Source organism: Erpetoichthys calabaricus, chromosome 7 (assembly GCF_900747795.2).
Source record: "Erpetoichthys calabaricus chromosome 7, fErpCal1.3, whole genome shotgun sequence".
Classification (NCBI taxonomy): Eukaryota; Metazoa; Chordata; class Cladistia; order Polypteriformes; family Polypteridae; genus Erpetoichthys; species Erpetoichthys calabaricus.
The window spans coordinates 108,337,059-108,349,278 of record NC_041400.2 but is presented as its reverse complement, the minus strand read 5'-3'; the positions used below and the strand labels follow the sequence as shown (position 1 = coordinate 108,349,278).

Sequence of the window (12,220 nt, the reverse complement as noted above, 5' to 3'; positions counted from 1 at the left end):
TATAGTCTCTGTATATCTGTGGGATTTAGCAACACATAGTATAATCAGTGCAAGAAACATCCCGGTTCCCTAAAGCATGCACATAATGGACAGTCTGAGTGCAAACTGGAAAAAAATCAGAGTGGACTTTGAGGACTTCAGGCTGCAATGGGCTTCGAAGGCTAACATTGCAAAAACAATCTGAACCTTTGGGAGGAAGAAAAGGAGGATGTCACAACAATTCTTGACACGCTGCAGCAGTATTTTAAGCTGTATTTTAAGAATAGTTTGTATTCAACTGCTACCATCAAAAGAAGGGGACAGGAATGATGCCTTTGTTACCCTGCTGTGAGAAGAGTCAGCATGCTATGACTTTGTTCCAGTTATAGATGAGCTAATATGTGAGAAAGTGGTTGTGGGTATCACTAATGAAAATACCTGGTGCCATCTTCAGTAAGAAAATGTTTCTGGACCTGAGAATGGAAGTATCCGTCAAGCATAACAAAGTGCAGTTTGACAAATACAGGATATCAGACAGGATATCAGGATATTCTTTGTCAGCAGGCTTCATTTTGACAGTGGACACTTTGCTAAAGCCAATAATGTACAATGATTTTTTCACTAGAGCAGGGGTCTCCAACATGTCGCTCGCGAGCTACCGGTAGGTCGCAAACCTTTTCCAAGTAGCTCACCAAAGGGTTAATGAATCCTACATAAATTTGAAGACTTGATTAGTCAAATTAGGGGTGGGCGATCTTTCCAAAAAATCATATTACGATCCTTTTAACACAAAATCACGATCCACAATCTGAATTGCAATCTATCTTTTCAATTTGACATACACTTAAGAGAATATCCGGACTCTAACACTTTATTTTAAATATCAAACAAAGTTGAATTCAATTGTTTTCTCGTTCGCTAGCTAAGCGGAGTTAAGGAACACGCCCTGAAGCTGGCGCGTGAGTGAGAAAGGCCGCTCCCCTCGGCCCGCTGTGTGTTTCTCTGATACACGCTAATAAATCGGTACAGCAAGCGAAATATGATATACAGCAAAATGAGAGAAGTCGCAAAATCAAACTGAATGTTCAAGCAAATTTTAGCAAAAAACCCGATCTAAATCCGTTAAGTAGTTCTCTCTGAAAAGCGGGCAGACATACAGACAGAGAGACATTGAATTTTATATATTATATATTAGTAAACCTTCAAAGTAATGTGCAGTTAAAGTCTCAACAGCATTCTCAGCATTTCTGGAGCTTAATAGAGCCAGATAACTATAGGAATCTTCACCAAGCAGCTCTGAAAATGTCTGCTTTGTTAGGGTCTACATACCTCTGTGAGTCTGCCTTTTCTGACATGAATGTCATGAAATCAAAGCTCAGAACAAGACTGACAGATGAACATTTAAATGACTCCATAAGAGTGAACCTAAGTGGCTACACTCCACCATACACCTCTCTTGTTGACTCCATGCAGTGCCAGTCATCTCACTAGCTACAAAACACATCACACATGCAACTGGACATGTGAATATTCTTGTGAAGTGAAACAGTGACATGTAACAAAATGACAAATGAATAAGTAATATCTGTGTATTTGTAATTGCATTGTTTTGTTTTGACAGCATTCATGTTTTAATTCAACAGTGTGAGATACAGTCATATGAAAATGTTTGGGAACCCCTCTTAATTCTTTGGATTTTTGTTTATCGTTGGCTGAGCTTTCAAAGTAGCAACTTCCTTTTACTATATGACATGCCTTATGGAAACAGTAGTATTTCAGCAATGACATTAAGTTTATTGGAATAACAGAAAATATGCAATATGCATCATAACAAAATTAGACAGGTGCATAAATTTGGGCACCCCAACAGAGATATTACATCAATACTTAGTTGAGCCTCCTTTTGCAAATATAACAGCCTCTAGACGCTGTCCTCCTATAGCCTTTGACGATTGTCTGGATTCTGGAGGGAGGTTTTTTTGACCATTCTTCCATATAAAATCTCTCCAGTTAAATTTGATGGCTGCTGAGCATGGACAGCCTGCTTCAAATCATCCCATAGATTTTCGATGATATTCAAGTCAGGGGACTGTGAAGGCCATTCCAGAACATTGTACTTCTCCCTCTGCATGAATGCCTTTGTAGATTTCGAACTGTGTTTTGGGTCATTGTCTTGTTGGAATGTCCAACCCCTGCATAACTTCAACTTTGTGACTGATGCTTGAACATTATCCTGAAGAATTTGTTGATATTGGGTTGAATTCATCTGACCCTCGACTTTAACAAGGGCCCCAGTCCCTGAACTAGCCACACATCCCCACAGCATGATGGAACCTCCACCAAATTTGACAGTAGGGTAGCAGGTGTTTTTCTTGGAATGTGCTGTTCTTCTTCCGCCATGCAAAGAGCTTTTTGTTATAACCAAATAACTCAATTTTTGTCTCATCAGTTCAAAGCACTTTGTTCCAAAATGAATCTGGCTTGTCTAAATGAGCATTTGCATACAGCAAGCGACTCTGTTTGTGGCGTGAGTGCAGAAAGGGCTTCTTTCTCATCACCCTGCCGCACAGATGTCATTTGTGCAAATTGCGCTGAATTGTAGAATGATGTACAGGTGCACCATCTTGCAGGTCTTTGGAGGTGATCTGTGGGTTGTCTGTAACCTCACAATCCTGCGCATATGTCGCTCCTGTATTTTTCTTGGCCTGCCAGATCTCGGTTTAACAGCAACTGTGCCTGTGGCCTTCCATTTCCTGATTACATTCCTTACAGTTGAAACTGACAGTTTAAACCTCTGAGATAGCTTTTTGTAGCCTTCCCCTAAACCATGATACTGAACAATCTTTGTTTACAGAGTTTTGAGAGTTGCTTTGAGGATCCCATGCTGTCACTCTTCAGAGAAGAGTCAAAGGGAAGCACAACTTGCAATTGGCCACCTTAAATACCTTTTCTTATGACTGGACATACCAGTCTATGAAGTTCAAGGCTTAACGTGCTAATCCAACCAATTTGGTATTGCAAGTAATCAGTATTGAGCAGTTACATGCATTCAACTCAGCAAAATTACAAAGGGTACCCAAATTTTTGCACAGTTTTTCACATTTGATTTAATTTCAAACAACTAAATACTACTTCACTAAAAATCTTTGTTCGGAAAACACCCCAGTACTCAGATGTTCCTTGGAAATGAAAGACATACCACTGTTATCTTTTTTTGTTGAAAGTAGAGTCAATTATTATGCAGACTGAGAGGGGGTCCCAAACTTTTTCATATAACTGTACACTAGAAAATGCATACAGTCATACAAAATGCACTTTCAGGTAAACTAAATATTTTTTGTGATGCTTTAATGCAAATGTGTGTTGTGGACACCAACATTTTGTAAATGTTCAGGCAAAACAAGCTTATTCAGTTTGTTTAGTTTGAAATAAGCTATGAGAATAAATGTTAGAAAACATGAGTAGCTCTCGGCCATTTTCATTTTGTAAAAGTAGCTCTCAGGGGAAAAAAGGTAGGAGACCCTTGCACTAGAGTACGTCAGATTACATGACTAGAAATCACAGGATAAATTAAATTAGACAGTGTAAAGACTTTCTGTCACGGTTTCTGGAACTGTGAGTTCACCCCATTTTTTGACAGTCAACAACTGCTGCCTGACCGAGCTGGTGCCCATGTGAAGAATTTACAGGTAAAGAGAGTTTATCCTCAATCCCTTTTTTTCTTTTTGCTCCCATTCTGTCATTGTATGCAAAACATGCAACATTAGACAAGCAAGGCTGTCTTCTGTTTGTGAGTTCCTATTTTCTTCATAATTGTATTATATGCATTGTACTTCTAGGTGAACGCTCATTGATTGCCAGCTCTTTCTCACACACACAAGCAATGTAAGACAAAATCAAACCTGACTTGTAGGACTGAGTCACTGGGCATGTTAGTTTACACAAATGGCAGTCACAGGAGTGCACCACTAGTGCCTTTGACTTGTTGAGATTATGTAAATAAAGTATGTGACTGAAAATCAGTGGAAATGTCATGTAATGTGACATGGATGTAAGGAATGGGTAATATAAACACATCACATCATCACCAGAGCATCCCAAAGCCAATGGGTACACCAATTCATCTTTGAAAATTGCTAATAATATGTGTAAAATAGGCTTGCTGTGATGGTATAAACCCATGGAAAGCAGTTCTGGACTGAAAGAAACCAACATAGAATGCATGTGTGATCAATAGTGGCCCAGAACTGCCAGGCTGCCAAGGTGAGTTACAACATCACTCAACTCAGTATAAGCCAACCAATCTGAATGAACCCCTCCTGGAAGACTGCACGGGAATCTGGAGATTAGACTTTTATGTGCAGCAGGTCAAACCATGCTAATACCTATTGAAGGTAGGTGGTGCATTTTACAGATATAATCATAAGAGTCTGTCAACAAGGTCAAATGTACCAGTTCCACTGCATGACATGCCACTTGCGCACAGTCCATGCACATCCAATGTTAGGTGCCACATACTCCTGTGGCAGTTCTCCATGCTGTAGCCAAGGAACACCCAAGTCTGGTCAATTTATGGGCAAAAGATACATCCACCAATTAGACTTAATCTCTGATGCTGCTCTTGTCAACTTGATAAACTGAAAAAGTCAAAACAAGATAAAAAAGAAGGTTGAGTTATACATGTTTAATAATTGAAGCAGATAATCAATTGCTATTTTATTAGGTTATTAGTGTTGTTTAATTTTTAGTTAATGCCTGGATAAAGGGGGTTGTAAAGGGGTTTGAGTGTTTTTCTTTTTTACTGATTGAACTTTCCCTTAAAGTTATATCTTTTATGCAATGCTCTGCAAAATGGTGTCTGCGTGGCACTTACCTTTATTTGAAACAAGTATCCGGTGGTGTTTTGGGAAGAAGACAGTGAAGTTATAGATGATGAAATTGTCTAAACAATGCATTAGCAGTAACTTGTAAGTACACTACATAAAATTTGCACTGCAGAATGAGAATCCCCTAAATTAGAACAACAATGACAAGATGTCAGGTTAGACTGAACTGATGTCAAAAGGTGTGTGAAAGTATATATTATGATGGACTACAACAACGTCAACTATTATATTCTGTCTTGTTCCTATTCCTGCCCACATTGGTTCAGTCTTCCTGTGCCTCTGTATTGGAAAAGAGTGGACAGACAGAGAGATTATGATTAGATCAAATCAGGTTGCTGAAGTATGTATTGATCCTACATTTTTGGCTAGATTTGAAATGTAAGGTAATACTAAACTTTTTATTAAGATCACATTTTAAATATATTTTCACTAGAGAAAAACCAAATGGAATAACAAAGAACTGGAGTTTTCAAACGAAAGGATTCACCTGTCGTCATCTTGGTCTGATGCAGAAGAGCCCTCAAGCTTGTTTCTTCTTAAGCCAATGCAGTCATGGAAGAGGAGGTAAGACATTCATGAAAACTCTATAACACACCATGTTATCACTTGCTTTGTGTCATGTATCACATTCAAGAATCATCATTTACTGCTGTAAAGAATGAAGTTTAATGCAAGGGGATTCACTGAATTATTATTTTTTTATTTATTGGGAATGTATTACATACTAGATTGTAGAGCCACTAAAAATCAGCATGAAGATAAGACACTGCAGAATGTTTATTCTTGCACTACTCAGGCACTCGTATTTTCCTGAGAATTTCAAGGACTCTGTCAAGATATTTAGATTTTTTAAAAGATTTAATACATTTTTTATAGCAAATTTTGTCAAGCTTAATATTCATCCAAGCCCACAATATATCTACAATTTACAAAAAATGTAGTATCAGTCTGGAATAAAGTGTTGTGCATGACCTAATTCAAAAACTGGTTAAAGTGTTACAGGATTAAATAAATAAAAGTAATAAATATATTTATACATAAATTTACCATTAATAAATTAGAACAAAGTAGGTTAAAAGCTAGCTGAATAAGTACAATGTTCTAAAAGGAAAAACCTTTGTAAATTTTTAACCAAAAATGTTATATCATTGACGGATGATTGTACAACAAAAGGGTTAACTATTGATTTATTTAACAGACTTCTATGTTAAACAGTTGTAGTTGAGAAAAGATGTCACATTCACGTTTGGTAGCCAATAAGATAAAAAAAAGAAATCCGAACGTTTTGTAGAAAGTTCAGAAATAATTTATTGTTAAACTCAGTGCTTTCAAAGCCGCATTCCTACCAACTACATTAAATGACATCCTCTACATTTCCTGTTCTTGTTCTACCTTGGATGATATGGGAGGACTAAATACAAAGCCCAGGACCAGAAAATGAAACTTAAAACTAATAAGGGGTGAACAAGCAAAGGTCAAAACTAGAAAGGACACTGAGCTAATATAACAATGTATATATGTAGTATCAGTCTGGAATAAAGTGTTGTGCATGACCTAATTCAAAAACTGGTTAAAGTGTTACAGGATTAAATAAATAAAAGTAATAAATATATTTATACATAAATTTACCATTAATAAATTAGAACAAAGTAGGTTAAAAGCTAGCTGAATAAGTACAATGTTCTAAAAGGAAAAACCTTTGTAAATTTTTAACCAAAAATGTTATATCATTGACGGATGATTGTACAACAAAAGGGTTAACTATTGATTTATTTAACAGACTTCTATGTTAAACAGTTGTAGTTGAGAAAAGATGTCACATTCACGTTTGGTAGCCAATAAGATAAAAAAAAGAAATCCGAACGTTTTGTAGAAAGTTCAGAAATAATTTATTGTTAAACTCAGTGCTTTCAAAGCCGCATTCCTACCAACTACATTAAATGACATCCTCTACATTTCCTGTTCTTGTTCTACCTTGGATGATATGGGAGGACTAAATACAAAGCCCAGGACTAGAAAATGAAACTTAAAACTAATAAGGGGTGAACAAGCAAAGGTCAAAACTAGAAAGGACACTGAGCTAATATAACAAAAAATATAAACAAAAACTCATTGTCAAAAACCAGGTAAGAGTTCTAAAATATGAAAGTCTTTACATTAATAATTACATTCTCCAAAAAAAATGTTCATATCCATGAGCCAGGACAAAGCTGACAGTGTTCTTCTAGAGTTGGCAATTTCTGGCAGTCACATGGTGGTAACGCCACACAATTGCTTACAAAAAAATAAAAAGCAATGGGGGTGCAGAAACATCATAGTCAATATACAAAAAGTTTAAATTAGTGAAAGCTTCCTAATTAAAGGTGTTTATAAGAAATATAATGATTTACTTCATGAGGTAGAAGTACATAATTAACAAGAATAGCTGTGTCAGATACTTTAAAGATTAAAATATGTGCTTCAATGTAATGTTTAAAGTGTAACTATTCCCAATTATAATAGAAATCTACCAACAATTTTGTGCAACCATTTTATGTGACGTTTTTATGTCATGTTTTTTGTCACGCCTTAAATTGGTCTTATTTTAAAACTTACATATTGTCACAAACTACACAAAGAGCCATAGCAAGGTTTGGGGCAGCCACCCGTATAATTGGTTTCCTGGGTGCAAATTGAGATTTTAATTGGTCGCACTGCTGAGCACAAAACTGAGTCCAAAACAGAATTGAGGGAACAGGGAAGAGGTGGAGGCTTTTAAAGGGGAAGACAGGAAGGTCTTCAGCCATAGGTTCGAGCCCGAACGTGACATCACAGGGGTCGGAGCCTGCAAGGTCTTCTTCCATAGGCTCAGTCCTGGAAGCAACGTCAAGAGGACCAGGTGGAATCTCCCATGAAAGGTCTGCAGGCAAGGGAGAAAAAGAGTCAGTGCACTCTGCCACATCCCGGTATGATTCGGAACTGCCCTTACTCAAGCCCTTTAGCTGCCTCCCATGCGCACGTGTGTGACAATATAAATGTTTGGAATCATTCTTTTCGGAATTTATTGAACTTTAATGTGATGTTAGATTTTCAGATTCTTATTCCATTTTTAAATTCTAACTAAAAAATGTCAAGAACTCACGTCCCGTGAGACGAGGCTTTGTGCCAAAAGATTTAACCACGCCCAGGGCCGGAAATAAAAGACAAAGAATAGGACAGCTGCTTTACAGGCTTTTAAATGCAGATCATGTGGCACAGCAGCAGAAGCAGCAAGCCAGCAGCTGATGAAGCAAAGAGGAGGAAAAAAAAACTATTTACATGATCTCCCAATCCAACAGTTTCCAGCTCAGGTACATGGCGAGGTGTTCAACACCATCAACACTTTGGCTCAACATGGCTCCCAAGTCTGTGTCCGAAGTGTCCATCTGGAGGATAAATGGCAGAGAAAAGTTAGGGGCTATCAATATAGGTGCTGAAATCAGAGCCTGTTTCAAGTCAAAGAATACAGCTTTCGTCTTGTCAGACCATACCATGTGGTTCGGAGCTCTTTTCTTCGTTAAGTCGGTCAAGGGCGGCACTCTCTCAGAGAACCTAGGTACAAACCGGCGGTAGTACCCGGCCACACCGAAAAATGATCGGACCTGTCTCTTGTTTCGCGGACGGGGCCAGTTCAAAATGACATTTAGTTTTGAACACTGTGGCTTCACAGTACCCCGGCCCACCAGGTAGCCCAAATATCTAGGCTCTCTCAGTCCGAAGAAACATTTCTTGGGATTGATTCGAAGCTCGGCCTCTCCCAGTGTCCACAATACCGCTGTGACCTGCTGCACATGTTCCGATAATTCCTCGCTGAAATTAAGGGGGTCTGTTTGAGCAAAGAGTGAGCGGGGCTATCTGGAGGAGGGATCGGGGTCCCTTTCCTTCCACGGTTTCAGCAAGTTCACATGATACACCCGCTTGCTTGGCCGACAATTAGGTTGTTTCACCAAATAATCAACCAATCCTTTCCTCTCCTTAATTTCGTAGGGGCCTTGCCAGTGGGCAAGCAATTTGGAATGAGAGATGAGGATCAATACCATGACCCGATCCCCCGGACGGAACTCCCAGAGGGTCAGGCCACGATCATAAAGACTTTTTAGAATCAATCTAATTTTTCCAAATCTATCGCATAACTGTGCGATATATTCTAGTATATTTGTCGAGGGAAGAGCCTCTCCTTCCAAGCCTTCCTTTAAGATATCCAATATTCCCCGGGGCTGTCATCCGTATAATAACTCAAAAGGTGATAAGCCCGTAGAGGCTTGTGAGACTTCCCGATAGGCAAAGAGAAGGAGTGGGAAGAGTTGATCCCAATTCCTCCCATCCTTGCTGACCACCTTGCGACGCATCTGCTTAAGAGTCTGATTGAACTTCTCTACTAAACCATCGGTTTGAGGATGGTACACCATGGTTCTTAAGTGCTTTATTTTCAGTAACTTGGTCATTTCCTTGAATGTTTCCAAGGTAAAAGGTGCCCCTTGGTCCGTTAGGACTTCTCTAGGGATTCCTACTCGTGCAAAGACCCCTACTAGTTCCCGTGCGATTGCCTTAGAAGTAGCAGAGCGCAAAGGAACAGCCTCGGTTATCGGGTCACATAATCCACGAGGACTAATATATATTTATGTCCTCGGGCTGAGGGCTACAAGAGTCCTAGTATATTGACCACAATGTGGTCAAAAGGAACATCAGTTAGGGGAAGGGGAACCAGAGGAGCACAGTCCCTCCTGGGAATTTGCCATAGTTGACACTCCAGACAGGAAATGCAAAAACAGCGAACCTCTACATTGATTCCCATCCAGAAAAATCTGAGCTTGATCCACTCCATGGTTTCTTTGGAGCCAAGATGGCCTCCAAGGAAGTGGGCACGTGCCAACTCACAGACCTGCCGCTGGTAGGTTCATGGGATAAGCAGCAAGTTCCGGTCGTCCCCCTCATGCTCCATGACCCGATATAATAGGTAATTTTCAATAACAAAGTGAGGTCCCTGTGGCATGGGCTGAAGCGTACGTTGGCCATTGATGAGAACTACTGCGTTCTTTGCATGCTTCAGAGAGTCATCATCCCACTGCTCTCTCTTGAAAGAAGCCAGTGTCATTCTAAATTGAAATTGTAAGTCAGAGAGAGGATCCGGAATGACCTCAAGGGGCAGGGATTCCTCCCGGCATGCCGGGGCGTGGTTAGATGAAGCAACTGCCCGCAACAGACCAGGAGTCTCCACGCCGGCCTCGTGGCTCTGGTTACATGGCGTGGAGGCAGCTAGAGACGAGTTACGAGGCCTAACTGCTGACTCAGTTACTCAGTATTCTACTGCTTTCACTGTCAGACCAGTGTGACAATGCGGGTTCAGCTCCATGCTCCTCTTCTATTAGGGACCCATTGAACCCATCACCGTCAGTAATGTCACCGATGAGCTAGTCAGTGAGGCAATAAACAATTGAGCAAGAGGATGGTTAACAAGTGCAAAGTGCTTTTATTAAAATAAAATCAAAGTGCAATCAAAGCGCTGTGCAGTTCCTTCAATAAATAAATAATCCATAAAATGAAAAGTGGAGGTTAAAATCAATAAACTCTTCTAAAAACCACGAGGTAAAATAGAACAGGAAGTAACAATGTAAAAATCAAAAAGCCTGGTGCTTTCGGTTCTCTGGCAACTCCCCTGCTATACCCGTATGTGCGCTCTACAGGAAAATCGCCCTCCTTGCAGCTGACCTTCTCTCTGCCTGCTTCTGCTATTTGGATTGCCTCACCGATCCCTGGCTCCGGTAGGCTCTTCCAGCCAGCGACTTGAGTTCCACAGCAACCAGGGCGCTCATGCTGTGGAATACTCACCCCAAGTCCAACTCCCGCTGCCTTCCGCGGAGAGTCATCCATCTTCTGGTCACTCCCGCCCTGCAGAAACAACTCTGCAGGAGCGACCACTGCTGCTACACTTCGGGTGTCGGCCATGCACCCAAGCTACCAGTACAGCTGCTGACGAGCCTGCACTCGCTCGCTCGCTCGCTCTCCCGCACCGACTTTCTCCTCCTGCTACTTCCTGCAACCTCCGTTTCTTTTCCTCTTCTATCCTTTTACCTTTTTGTCTTTTTCTTTCTTTCTCTTACTTCTTTTCTCTTTTTCCCCCACTTAACCGGCTCGCGCTTCGCTATATATGCGGGGAGGACATAGCAGCTGCAGCCCATTAGCCACAGGAACAATCATGGATGTGGGCAGTTTCCCACCTGTGCACTTAGGTGAAAACCGCCCACACCGCAGATCGCCCTGCGGCTTGCTACAGCCACCACGCCCCCTTGCTAAGCCGTGAGCGCGGCGATTATTTATTTAAACCCTCCCAGGTTTCGAGACTGGCTTCGGATTTTTTATGGAAGTATCCCCAGGCCGGCTGGGCAAAGGTTTGGGGCAGATGTTGGAGGAACAAGAAGTAGAACAAGAAGTAGGCAACCTGCTGTACAATCTGAAAGGTGGTCAACTCAAACGGCCGTAGCCACAGAGCCACCTGCTCCCAGAGAGTCATAGCCTGCTCAGAGACTGACCGATCCGGATCGAATTCCCAGTGTTTGATTAGCTTTACCTGCTGGCCTGGGGAAAGCCCATCTTTACCGGGGACCTTGGTCCCGATGGGCAGCTCAGCTCTTTTGTCCAAGAGAGTATAATAAGCCCTTTTTGTTTCCTCCCCAGAAACCAGCCCATGTCTGAGGGTCCCTTCCACACTCTCCTTTTGGTAGGACTTATGCCCGGGAATGCCCTTGTGGAGTGGAGTCTGTACCGGGTCTTTCCCAACCCCCCGACGCACTCCCTATCCAGAAACTCGGCCCCAGTACTTTCCTACCTGGTTTGATTTTGGGTTCTGTCCCAGTCTCTTCTGGGACAGCATCCTGCCGACTACACCACTGTGACAAGAAAGGACACCAGACATTGCAAAGGTTTGGGGCAGTCACCCATATAATGAGTTCCTGACTGCAAAAGTAAAAGGTTGGATAGCGAATAATGTTTACAAGACAGAGTCTAAAACAGAACTGAAGTCCAGAGGAAGGGAGTGAGGTTTTATAGGGAGTCTGGGGGAAGTGATGTCATCCTTGGGGCCATGACCAGAAGTGATGTCGCCCCCAGGACTGGAAATGATGTCGTCCTCAGGGCCTGGACAAAAACTGCTGTGTCCCAAGCTGAGGCAGCCGCTCCTGGTGGATTTCCTGGGAAAGGTCTGCAAGAGACTTAAAAAAAGATTTAGTGCACCCCACCACCCCCTGGACAGATGTGTTACTACTAGTCGTTAAGCCCTTCAGATGCCTCCTATTCGCATGTGTGTGACAATCTATATATATATATTGTTACGCACAAGC

The 12,220-nt window shown here is 41.3% G+C and overlaps 1 protein-coding gene across 2 annotated transcripts in view; it reads left to right on the top strand.

The window, feature by feature from the left end:
- LOC127528835 (uncharacterized) overlaps nt 1–12,220 on the top strand; it is a 102,069-nt gene that overhangs the window by 77,767 nt on the left and 12,082 nt on the right. For both annotated transcript variants that reach the window (XM_051929978.1, XM_051929979.1), the window contains one exon: nt 5,299–5,429. In XM_051929978.1, the coding sequence (XP_051785938.1) occupies nt 5,299–5,429 (131 nt within the window). The remainder of the gene's footprint in view (nt 1–5,298; nt 5,430–12,220) is intronic.